General features: G+C 42.5%; 1 protein-coding gene and 1 long non-coding RNA gene across 2 annotated transcripts; one reads left to right on the top strand and one right to left on the bottom strand.

Moving 5' to 3' along the window:
* Positions 1–1,949: 1,949 nt before the first annotated feature.
* LOC109159061 lies at positions 1,950–3,161 on the top strand. Its single transcript, XM_019307066.1, has one exon. It carries the CDS (start codon positions 1,950–1,952, stop codon positions 3,159–3,161), a length of 1,212 nt encoding a protein of 403 aa, XP_019162611.1.
* Positions 3,162–5,743: 2,582 nt separating this feature from the next.
* On the bottom strand, positions 5,744–7,279 carry LOC109158516. Its single transcript, XR_002050401.1, has 2 exons — positions 6,674–7,279; positions 5,744–6,392 (listed from the first exon to the last, which is right to left on the bottom strand). It is a non-coding gene; the product is annotated as an uncharacterized LOC109158516 (long non-coding RNA).
* Between the last annotated feature and the right edge of the window lie 5,917 nt (positions 7,280–13,196).

The raw sequence follows: 13,196 nt of genomic DNA, 5'->3' as shown, positions 1-13,196 counted from the left end.
CTGAGTCTTACTTTGCAGACGCAAAGTTCTATATTAAAAGGCAAGTTATTGTTGAAGATATTGAGGAAAACAATGACGATCTGCCTTCCCAATCAAAGTCAAAGGGAAAACAAGTTGTAGAGGGAGATCAACACAACACAAAACTCATCTTCCCGCTTGCGAGGATTGATACACAAAAAGCACATGCAGCAAAATCATCTGAAGAGAAAGGTGGTGGTAAAGTGGGCCAAATATTCCCCGCCAAACGTACCGAGGGTTTTGACCCTAACGCTTATAAGCTTCTAGCCAAAGCTGGCTATAACCCCAACGAGCCACAGAAGTTGGGAAAGCTTATCCCAGAAGCCGGTGGTAAAGGCAAAGCAAATCACCAAGAACCTCAAACGCGCAAAGGGTTAGGCTATGTTCCCCCTAAACCAGTGCGAATTCTTATAAACAGGGCTGCGAGTAATTGTATCTCCGCGGAGGGAAGCGAGTATGATCCAAAACTCACCCCTACCAACGATAATGGGCAAGACAAAAAGAAATCAGTCTTCGACCGAATTGGTAAGGCAGACTCTCGACGCTCAGTCTTTGATAGACTGGGGTCAAGTCCTAAAGCCCTAAAGAGAAAGTCAATGCATGATCGACTTGGAGTTGTCCAAGTTGTTAAAGACAGTGTCAATGTTCCTGCTGAAGTGGAACCTCCCAAGAGGCTTAGAAGCATGATTCCTTCTCGGATGAAACGAGAAACATATATTCATGTTTCATGCGGTGAAGTGTTGAAAGTCCAACCGAAGACTATTGTACACACTCGCGTACATAAAGAGGAAAATGAGGAAAGCGTAGGCTCAAGTGATGACGTACCACCAACTACTCAGGAAGAGGTGGCATCATCGTTCCATATCACTTTATGTGATGAAACCCCGATTGAGGGGGAAGATGCAGAAGATGCACCCCATGAGTTAGAAGAAGGGGTACGAGCCGCGGTGGACGAATTAAAAGAAGTTGATCTGGGAACTCCTGAAAATCCTCGTCCTATCTTCATTAGCGCACTCCTATCTGATGAAGATGAAGAAATCTATGTCACATTGCTGAAAGAATATATAGATGTTTTTGCATGGACGTATAAGGAGATGCCTGGGTTAGACCCAAAGGTAGCTGTGCACCGCTTAGCGGTGAAGAAGGGGTGTCGCCCGGTTAAGCAAGCTCAACGACGCTTCCGCCCCGAGCTCATTCCCTCGATTGAAACAGAAGTTAATAAGCTTATTGAGGCTGGCTTCATTCGTGAAGTTAAATATCCAACCTGGATATCTAGTATTGTGCCCGTGCGCAAGAAGAACGGACAAATCCGCGTCTGCGTAGATTTTCGGGACCTCAATGTGGCATGCCCGAAAGATGACTTCCCGCTTCCTATCACGGAGTTAATGATAGATGCCGTGACTGGGCATGAGATCCTGTCATTCATGGATGGCTCCTCCGGTTACAATCAAATCCGCATGGCGCCGGAAGATGAAGACTTAACTGCATTCCGAACGCCAAAAGGCATCTACTGCTATAAAGTAATGCCCTTTGGTTTGAAAAATGCAGGTGCTACATACCAACGGGCTATGCAGACAATATTTGACGACATGCTGCACAAAATGGTCGAATGCTATGTAGACGACCTAGTTGTGAAGTCAAAACGGCGCACAAATCACTTGGTGCATTTAAGGCAAGTCTTCGACCGCCTACGAAAGTTTCAACTAAAAATGAACCCCCTGAAATGTGCTTTTGGGGTTGTCGCTGGAAAGTTCCTCGGGTTTACTGTTCGACACAGGGGCATCGAGATTGAGCAAGCCAAAATTGACGCCATAATGAAGATGCCCGAGCCGAGGAACCTTCATGAGCTTAAAAGCTTACAAGGGAAGTTGGCTTACATCCGAAGGTTCATATCAAACCTAGCGGGAAGATGTCAACCTTTTAGTCGGTTGATGAAAAAGGGCGTCCCATTCATATGGGATGAGGCATGCAAAAACGCATTTGAGAGTATCAAGTCATACTTGATGAAGCCGCCTGTGTTAACTGCTCCTGTTCACGGTCGCTCGCTGATCCTTTATATCTCCGCCCAGGATTGTTCTGTGGGCGCCTTGCTTGCTCAGGAAAACGACAAGGGGAAGGAGAATGCTCTCTACTATCTTAGTAGAATGATGACCCCGAACGAGTTAAAGTACTCCCCAATTGAAAAGCTATGTTTGGCATTGGTATTTGCCATCAAAAAACTTAAACACTACTTTGAGGCTCATACCATCCGGCTTGTTTCCAAAGCGAACCCGGTGAAGTATGTTATGGCGAAGGTCGTGCTCTCCGACCGCCTTGCAAGGTGGTACTTATTGTTTCAACAGTTTGAAATCATCTATGTGCCGCAGAAGTCTGTCAAGGGGCAAGCCTTAGCTGATTTCCTCGCAGATCACCCAATACCTGCTGAATGGGAGTTGTCTGATGATTTGCCTGATGAAGATGTGCTTGTCATTGAAATACTACCCCCATGGAAGATGTACTTTGATAGAGCTTCACATAGAGAAGGGGCAGGTGCTGGAGTTGTCTTCGTCACTCCAGAAGGTGAGGTGTTGCCATATTCATTCACCTTGACCGAGCAATGTTCAAACAACGTTGCTGAGTACCAAGCATTGATACTTGGGCTCGAAATAGCGGCTGATATGAAACAACTGAGAATTAACATTTATGGAGATTCAAAGTTGATCATAAACCAAGTGTTGGGTCTATATGAAGTGAAAAAGGCGGAGTTAGTCCCATATAACAACTACGCAAAGATACTCATGCAATGGTTATGGGACGTTACAATTGAACACGTACCGAGGAAAGAAAACAAGCAGGCTGACGCCTTAGCCGCATTGGCTTCAACTATTACTCATCCTGCAGCCCGAGTGCGGGTATGTCAAAAGTGGGTAGTTCCACCAATCTTTAATGAAGACGGATCAGTTGATGAAACTGTTGAACTCCCTACTGCCTCAGTTTATGATATAGGCAAAGACGACTGGAGGCAATCGCTAATTGACTACCTCGCTGAGGGAAAGTTACCCGAAGATCCACGTAAGAGGGTGGATATAAAGCGTCGAGCTCCTCGCTTCATCTATTATAAAGAGGCGTTGTATCGTCGTTCATTCGAGGGAGTCTTTCTCTGATGTCTAGGGGAAGAGGAAGCTTTACAAGCTATGCAAGAAGCTCATTTTGGGGTTTGCGGTGCACATCAATCCGGTCCCAAGTTACATTTCCACATTAAGCGAATGGGATATTATTGGCCTACAATGGTAAAGGATTGCATAGACTATGCTCGAAGGTGCCAAGCTTGTCAATATCATGCAAACTTTATCCATCAACCACCAGAACCTCTGCACCCAACAGTTGCATCTTGGCCATTTGATGCTTGGGGACTTGATGTGGTTGGCCCAATTACGCCTAAGTCATCTGCAGGGCATGCATATATATTAGCTGCCACCGACTACTTTTCAAAGTGGGCGGAAGCCGTGGCATTGAAGGAAGTGAAGAAAGAAAATGTTGCAGACTTTCTCCGTGTCCACATCGTTTATCGATTTGGTATCCCGCGATATATCTTAACAGATAACGGGAAGCCCTTTGACAACAAGTTGATGGACAAGATCTGCAAGCTTTTTGACTTTAAGCAGCGAAACTCATCCGCTTACTATGCAGCTGCAAATGGGCTTGCTGAAGCTTTTAATAAGACCCTATGCAATTTGTTGAAGAAAGTGGTCTCAAAATCGAAAAGAGACTGGCATGACAGAATGGAAGAAGCTTTGTGGGCGTATAGAACCACATACCGCACACCCACTCAAAGCACTCCATACTCTTTGGTGTATGGTGTAGAAGCGGTCTTGCCTCTAGAGCGCCAAATACCTTCCTTAAGGTTGGCTATACAAGAGGGTCTTACCGATGAAGAAAATGCTAAGCTACGCTTGGCTGAGCTAGAAGCCTTGGATGAAAAACGTCTGCAGGCGCAACAAAGCTTGGAGTGCTATCAAGCTCGCATGTCTAGAGCTTTTAACAAAAGGGTAAGGACCCGTTCCTTTCAAATTGGGGACAAAGTCCTAGCTGTTCGCAGGCCCATTATCGTCACGAGAAAAACTGGTCACAAGTTCACTTCAAGGTGGGATGGTCCCTACGTGATTCTAGAAGTCTACACCGGTGGGGCTTACAAGCTGATTAGTGAAGATGGTTTGAAGATTGGTCCAATCAATGGAAGGTTCCTAAAGCTTTACCACCCTTAAACTTGGGGTGTCAACACAAGTCATGAAGATATGATGAATGACTCGTCCACCAAAAATGCAGCACGTGGTTAAACTGCTAATGCATCTCGCTTTGTCTATGGGTGGGCCCAAATCATAGACGCTCCTGGCCCGCATGAGTCTAAACTGTGAACGGCTCTACTTTTAAAAAAAAAATCATTTGAACTACGTTTGACTTGATCTCCTTTATAGGAGTACGTAGGCAGCTTAGAAATCAAATTATCTAAGTTCAGTCATAACAAAAAACAAATCCAATTCATGTTGCAAGAGTGGTTTATCAAGAAAATCATTCGACAAGTCAAAGCAAAGATGTACGAGTTTGCTAAAAATCAAGCACAAAAATGAGAAACACCCAATTATCAAGAGTTGAGGAAATAAACAACATCAATTTTGCAACAAAAAGAAATGACTAAGGGGGAAATGGCCTCATTCAAGCTCTCCCCATCTTTTGGAGTCAACAGAGTCAACCCTTAAATGAGAGAGACTTCTACCTTGGCATTTGAGACTAAATTCGCCTCAGAAGCGATAGAAGTGTCATAATCACAGCCATAGGGGCAAACCCTTCATGAAATCTTAAAGGGAGGAAGCTACAATTTTAAAGGAAAGACACTACAGGATACTCCTTGGCACGAGTCGAAACTGCCTCATATCTTTTCAAGACTCCTTACGTCACTAAGCATATATTATGTACGTACATATGTATATGATCCGCAAGGTGAAAATGCCAAACATATATATATTGTATACATATATATACAGTCGCATGGACCAGTAGTGGAGTAATATATCTACAGTGCATGCAAATGGTGGGGCAAAACAAAAACATTAAATATATATGCCTATGGACCACGTATATGTGATATATATATACATGCAAACAAGATGCATGTGTATATTATATATATATTAAACATGGGCCATGTTTTATATATTATATGTATATAAACATATATGTAATTTGCACAACACAACTAAATTTAGTGCGTTACATATATTATTATATTATTATATACATATATGTGTGAAGTTAGTGCATTGCATATATTGTTATATACATATGTGTGTACATTCACGTAAGCAGTCATGAAGCAGAGGGCATGAAGGTGAACTACACATTACATATATATATATTGCGCGAGAAACAAGGATTACGTATACTCCGTATTGTATGCACCCACAACACATGCAAGTTGCCAGCTCATGCGCTATGTAAATGTGTGTATATTGCACTCGTAGCCACATGCATTTTGCACAACACAGACGTGGCAAACAAAGTGAGAACATGCGAATGTTTCAGCTTGTTTACACGCAAGGCAAAGACTGACATGGGTACAGTGAAAGGCAAGGCACATGGCTCAAGAAGCATAAGATCACATCGTCGTACATATATACATCGATATCCACGTGGACCATGCTATGTGTTGAGTATATGCATTTACACACGCAAAGTGGAGTGAAAGATGGCACTGCCCAAGCGATGCTTGGTCCTCTACTCTCAATATATACACTCTTCCCAGACTCTCAATGCATACATATTTCAGTAGGAAGTTCAATAAGAGAAAACATAGCACATATGTTCAAGCATGGCGAAAATCAAACAGTCATGCAGCGGAATTTTTTTTTTTTTTCCCAAAGCGATGAGGCAACACCTTACTTGGCTGGGAAGAGGGGTTTCACGTTTTTTTAAACGCCGTAGTTGCGTTTGAAGCGACACTGACGTCCCAACAGGCCTTCCTCTCCGTCAAGTCCTTCGACAATAGTTCTGTGGTGAACATAAAACTCCCGGGACATGTGAAAGTAAGGCAATAATCAATTCATTTTGTATGAGTCTCCAATTCCAGAAGAGCAGAATCGAGGTGATGTTTCTCCATTGCGATGTTAGTTCAACGGCAACTCGTCGGAGCACGGCGACCATCCAATAGCTTTCCTCTCCAAATGGCGTCATTGTCGACAGCCATCCCTCCAAATGGTGTCATTGTCGACAGCCATCCTCCAAATGGTGTCATTGTCGACAGCCATTAGCATCCCCGTCGACGACAACAACGTGTCGGAGCACGCGCTTGGTGACATTTAACCTTGTGACAGCGACAAAGACGTGCCTGAGGCGACATCCTAGCAGTGACCGACAATTAGAATTTGACAATGGTGAAAACAGGCCGAGAAAATTAATTCACAGGTGCTTTATGTCCAATGTCTCTCAGTTGTTGTTCTTCCCCATTCACGATGGGTGGCGGGCGAGTCCAAGCATTGGTGAGAAAACAACCCGGAAAATCAATTCCCAGGATGTCCCATCCAATGCTCTCAATTCTTCCCCTCTTTGTTTCTTGATAAAAGCTGCAAAAATTAAATACATACATATATATATGGGGCAGAAATTAATGTTCGAAAATTACCTGAAGGCTATTGTGCTACTCTTGGACGATTGAGGATGCAAAGCAACTAACATGGAGTAACTATTTATAGTTGTGGAATGCCGGGGATAGGGATGAATTTGAGTGTATCTGTGGTTCAAAATTTGTTTCATTCAAGTCCTGTTGTGATTTTGTGGTTGATGTTATGACTAGAGTCCCATGCTGATGAAATTGCGAGTATAGTGGGACGAATAATATCACTCCAGAAGTCCATGTAGACGCTTGGTTGAATGGAGATTAGCCAAAGTTGATGAAAATCTAATTCGCAAAAGCAAAAAGTGACGTACATGTGTCGATCTGCATATTCAATGTACATGTGTTGAAGTTTAATTTCTTTCAAAATATTCTGGAAAGAAATTAACTTGGTTAAAATTAAGGTGAAAAAAGAAATGGGCCGTTGGATATACTATGAACTTCGGATATTGGGCTGCTATAAAATATAAATATTGGGCTGTTATCAAATTAGGTGTTCTACCATCAAGATATCATTTATTGGACTGCTTTCTCCAAAATTGGACTGCTACGGTTAATTTCGAGACTACATTCCCTATGCATTAAAGGCACGTCAAGCAAGTCTCGAAGGGGCAATTTGTAAGCATTGAAAAATTTAATAATATTGTTGGACCATGGTGGGTAATAGATTGCTAAATTAATTACTTTAATTAGGCTAATTGGACCAATATTTATTTAATTGGGTTAATTAAATGGCCCATTGAATAATTAATTAGTCTAATTACTTAATTAAATGTAATTGGATGTTGGATTATTCGGCCCAAGTTGGTGGAATATTTAATTGAGTCGGACCAGACTGCTTGGATGAATTGGGTTGCCTAATTAGCGGGTTTGACTTGGTCTTGGCCCATCAAAATTATATGTGGATTACATAATTTTGAGGAAATTGGATTATTTGATAATATTTAAAATTTAATGAAATGATGAACCTGGACGCAATGGTGTCCCGATACGTTCCTTAATTTAATTAAAATAATTAAATTAAATAAGGAATTGAGAGTTGGTTGGAGATTTTTCCTCACCCTCACCACTATAAATAGTGGGTTCATTTTCAAAGAAGGAGAGCTGGAAATCTATATAACGAAGCTCTGCCGAAATCTCGCCGAGAAATCATCTGGAACACGCCTGCAGTTATATATACTGCGTATATTGCGTTGAAGAACACGCCGTTTGAACACCGGGAGCCCTTCTTTGAAGATCAAGCTGCATATTAGCCCTTCATTGAAGAACAAGCTACATAACTCCGGAGGCCCTTCAGCAAGGAACTACTTCCAGTTCGGCATACTCCCGAACTTGGCATACTTCCAGTTCGACATACTCCCGAACTCGGCATACTCCCGAACTTGGCATACTTCCAGTTCGACATACTCCCGAACTCGGCATACTTCCAGTTCGGCATACTCCCGAACTCGGCATACTTCCAGTTCGGCATACTCCCGAACTCGGCATACTTCCAGTTCGACATACTCCCGAACTTGGCATACTTCCAGTTCGGCATATTCCCGAACTCGGCATACTTCCCGTTCGGCATACTTCCGAACTCAGCATACTTTCAGTTCAACATACTTTGAACTCGGCATACTTCCAGTTCAGCATACTCTGAACTCGGCACACCTCCAACAAGGAACAAGGAACAACTTCAAGTTCAGCCATACTCTGAACTCGGCACACTTCCAATTTGGCATATTCCAAATTTGGCACACTTCCAATAGGCATACTTGTAGTAGAGAATCAGAGGACTTCTCATATACAGAGATTGTACCCTTTCCCGTTTGATATATACTTGATACTACTTGTAACCGATACTTTGAATTTTGAATATATATAATTCAAGTTTTTCGCGTTTACAATAGTATCTTCGCTTCTCGTATTCTCCGACTCCATCGTCAAAGCCGCACAACTTGGCCATCGAATCCAAATCGTCGTCTTAGATTTTCCGGCCAGTTCGTGGGTGACGACCCTCTACCTGAGGAGTCTCTAACAGTGGATCAGTATTGGATTCGCGGCAGTGGTTGGGATTGGGAGAGATTGCGAGGAAAGTACCGCCGGCTACCGTTACAAACCTGGCTCTGTTCGTGATTGATGAAATCTACTGGACTATGAAGGCTCGGGGTGTTTCTCGGTAACATCTGCTTATGAGGCTGTTAAGGGAACTTTGAGCATCCCGGACAAGAAGGAATGGAAGATTATCTGGAAGCAGCGAGTCCTGAACAAGGTATGCACTTTTGTCTGGCTTCTCTGCCACTAGAGGATCCTTTGTAACGCTGAAAGATGCAGACGGGGTTTTACTATCGACGGCACCTGTGATCGTGAGATGAGTCTCAGTTGTCGGAGGTGCAGTTTGGCGGAAGATTGGGGCGGGAGAGACTGGGTGATGATCAATACTGATGCATCATTTGCCTCTGGAGACTTCCCATCTGGGTGTGGAGGTGTCATGCGATCATGCAGTGGTAGTTGGCTAGCAGGTTTTAGCTGTATGGTTCGAATGAACCAGTGTGCGGAGAGTGAGGCGTGGGCCATTTATACTGCCTTGAGGTGGACTTGGGAGAAGAATATTTCAAAGCTTTGGATCCGCAGTGATGCCAAGGAAGTGGTGAGTGGATAAATGGTGATTTTACCTTGCTTGGCCCTATCACTGGTATCATCATCGCTTGCAAGGGGTTGATTGGCAAAGTGTGGCGGCGGATGCTCTAGCTAAAGAAGCAGTCAAGCGCTGCTGTGACTGTGTTCTGGAGTTCCTTGAGTTGATAGGGGTTTAGTTGAGGGTCTTCTCTAAGAGCCATGGTCTGGCTTGGGGATTGCTATCTCCTTCCATCTTCCCAAAAGAAATAAAATTAAAATTAGAAAAATATGAAATTACCTTTTTATCCTTAAATTTAACAGCTTATGGATGAAGTTTGAACGGAGGACCAAAATGATTAACATTTTTAAAGTCAAGGACTTAATTGAGTAAAAAAAATTGTCGATGACTAAATTGATAATTTCGCAATAGTCGAGGGACCATTTCGGTAATAAACTCTTAAAAGAATTTATTATTTTGACTTTGGTATAATAGACCTCTATATATACATAGAAGGGGGCTTTTGGGGTTTGATTTTCTAGCTCTCTAAAGTAAAAAGTAATTAAAAAAAAAGTACATTCTTTTACTTTATTATTTATCTTTGCATTTTTTCTTACAAATTGAGGGATTGTGTTGGCCTACTCTCAATTGTAAATTCTAGTTATAAAACTAATACCATTTTTCCTTTGTCATCCAAAAAGGACAAAATATTTAATTTTATTATGTGATCACCATGTAAGATTTCCATAGATGTCGTCATATTACAATTTTTTGTTATAATTTATGATTTAAAAAAAATAGATGAAATTCAAAAGTAGTTATATATCATATAAAAAATAATTTGAATTTTAATAGAAAAGTATATCAAATTGAAGTTATTTTTAACTCTTGCAGGCTAATCATCAACTTAGTTATGATTATTAGGACTCTATTATCCATATTAGACTAGGACTATATTATTCGTGTTAGACTAGGATTCTATCTAGCATCTCTATATATTCGCTCCATGTACTCTCAGACATCATTCATTGAATACAACACAATTATATTCTCATCTGGTATCAGTTAGCTAGGGTTTTCTTTTCCAACATCCATGTTCCTCACTTCGTAGAAGTAACTGATGGCATCATACCAAGATACACCGTATGAGAAGCGATCCGGTCAACGATGTGACGTTGATGATCCGTGTCAAATTTGTAACCGTTTCGGTCACACGGGAGCCAATTGTGTTTGGCGTTATGATGATCCGTGTCAAATTTGTAACCGTTTTGGTCACACGGGAGCCAATTGTTTTTGGCGCTATGATGATTCGTGTCAAATTTGTAACCGTTTTGGTCACACGGGAGCCAACTGTTTCCGGTGTTATTCAGGGGCTCTGGGTTTTCAGGCTAATGTGGCCGTCTCTGGTAATAATGGTGATTCCAACGGTCCTCATCAGTGGTTCCTTGACACTGGTGCTACAAATCATGCTACGCCTGATTCTTCTTTGATGACTTCCGCGACAAGTTATGATGACCTGGAGACTCTGCGAGTCGGCAATGGTACAGGTTTGCCTATTGTTAATGTTGGTTCTGCTTCGTTAGCTACTGATTCTATGTCTTTTAAGTTACATGATGTTTTGCATGTCCCTGGTCTCTCTTCTTCTCTATTATATGTCCAGCGTTTTGCAAAGGACAATAATGTTTTCTTTGAGTTTCACCCTCTTTGTTTCTATGTAAAAGACATTTTGACCAAGAAGGTTCTTTTTAAGGGACATGCGTCTGGGGGTCTCTACACATGGCCTGCGTCTTCTGCTTCCCCTGCTGCATTTGTTGCTGCACGGTCCTCTTACGTTTGGCACATGCGGTTGGGGCATCCTCATTCTCGAGTCTTACGTAAAATTTTAGCGTCTTCGTCTGTTAGTACATTTAATTCTAGTGATCTTCCCAATGTCTGTTACTCTTGTCAATTAGGAAAATCTTCTCGTTTTCCTTTGTCTCGTGTCGAAACTACTAGCACGCATCCTTTGGAATTAATTTATTCAGATATTTGGGGCCCTGCACCATTACTTTCTGCGTCTGGCTTTAAATATTTTGTGTTGTTTGTGGATGATTACACTCGTTATATGTGGTATTATCCCATGCGTGCTAAATTTGATTTGTATTCTATATTTGATAAGTTTCGGTCACTAGTTGCGCAAGATTATTTCTTTTCAATCTGATTTAGGGGGAGAATATAAAAAGCTTGGTTCCACTCTTGCGTCCTTAGGTATTCGTCACAGGCAATCCTGTGCGTATACTCATGAACAAAATGGCATGGTAGAACGTAAGCATAAGCATGTTGTTGAAACGGGACTAGTATTAATGGCTCAATCCTCTGTTCCGTCTCGTTTTTGGGATTATGCTTTTGAAACTGCGGTTTATCTAATCAATAAAATGCCAACTCCTGTCTTATCTGATAAATCTCCTCATTATCTTTTGCATTGGTTTCCTCCATCTTATTCGTATCTGCGTGTTTTTGGGTGTTTATGTTTTCCAAATCTGCGTCCCTATAATCGCAACAAACTACAGTTTCGGTCATCCCCTTGTGTCTTTCTAGGATATCCTCCATCTTTTCGTGGCTATCGTTGTTTAGACACTAACACTAACAAGGTTTTTATCTGTCGCCATGTGCGATTCGATGAGGTTGTCTTTCCTTTTGTTGCTTCTATGGATTCGCAGGTTCCAAAACCACGCAAGGAGCAGTGGGGTGTTGTACCAATTGTTTCTGGTGGTGATCCGACAACTGTCACGACTCGTGACCCTCCTGCTGCGCCCATAGCCGCTTCTGACCACCACCGCCAGCAGCCTACTACCGCCGAGCCCATGACCGAGTCCGAGCGGACAGTCACGGACCAGCCGGCTCCTCGGCTAAGAGGCCGGCCTCGTGGTTGGTCTCGTCCCGTGCCCTCACCCGTTCGCTCTCATGGAATGAATACGAGAAATTCGGGACCACATGATCATGTTGCTTTATCTGCTGCTGCTGTTACTACTGAACCTACATGTTTTACTCAAGCGGTTAAATTTCCTGAATGGCGGGATGCAATGGATTTGGAATTTAATGCCTTGGTGCACAACAATACATGGAGGCTTGTTCCCTTTAAATCAGGTATGAATGTAGTTGGATGTAAGTGGGTGTGGTTCGATTCAGCGTTACAAGGCTCGGTTAGTTGCCAAGGGATTTAATCAGATTGTTGGTGAAGATTTCTTTGAGACCTTTAGTCCCGTTGTTAAACCGACTACGGTACGTCTTCTCTTATCCCTAGCTATTTCTCGTGGATGGACTATTCGACAGCTAGACATACACAATGCTTCCCTAAACGGCAATCTCACTGAGACAGTTTATATGCGCCAGCCCCCTGGCTATGAAGACAAAACGATGCCCGGGCACGTTTGTCTCCTTCAACGTTCTTTGTATGGGCTTAAGCAAGCTCCCAGTGCTTGGTTCACTCGTTTGCATGATTTTCTGGTTTCTGCTGGTTTCTCACCTTCCAAGACAAATGTCTCTCTATTCATATATTCACATGGCAATACTCGTCTATATTTTCTGGTTTATGTGGATGATATTTTGGTTATGGGATCTGATCCGGCTCATGTGACTGCTCTTATTGACAAGTTGGCTCTTGAGTTTAAAGTTCGTGATATGGGTGTTCCCTCGTTCTTTCTGGGTATTGAGACCGTTCCGTTGTCTGATGGCATGCTTCTGTCTCAACAACGGTACATGAAGGATATTCTAAAATGGGCAGGTATGGTTGATTGCAAGCCCGTGGCTACTCCGGTTTCAACCGCGAAGGCCGAGACTGATGCAGTGGTACCATACGCCGATCCCACTCAGTATCGCAGCTTTTGCTCTGCAATATCTTACGATAACTCGGCCTGATCTTTCCTATGCAGTCAATCGTTTGTGTCAGCACAT

Source organism: Ipomoea nil, unplaced genomic scaffold (genome assembly GCF_001879475.1).
Source record: "Ipomoea nil cultivar Tokyo-kokei standard unplaced genomic scaffold, Asagao_1.1 scaffold0302, whole genome shotgun sequence".
In the NCBI taxonomy this organism is placed as follows: Eukaryota; Viridiplantae; Streptophyta; class Magnoliopsida; order Solanales; family Convolvulaceae; genus Ipomoea; species Ipomoea nil.
The sequence above is the reverse complement of the archived record's forward strand: the minus strand, read 5'-3'. Positions and strand labels throughout refer to the sequence as shown.

Excerpts from the sequence above, each read along its gene's own strand:
- LOC109159061 (XM_019307066.1), top strand. The coding sequence starts at position 1,950 with ATGAAAAAGGGCGTCCCATTCATATGGGATGAGGCATGCAAAAACGCA.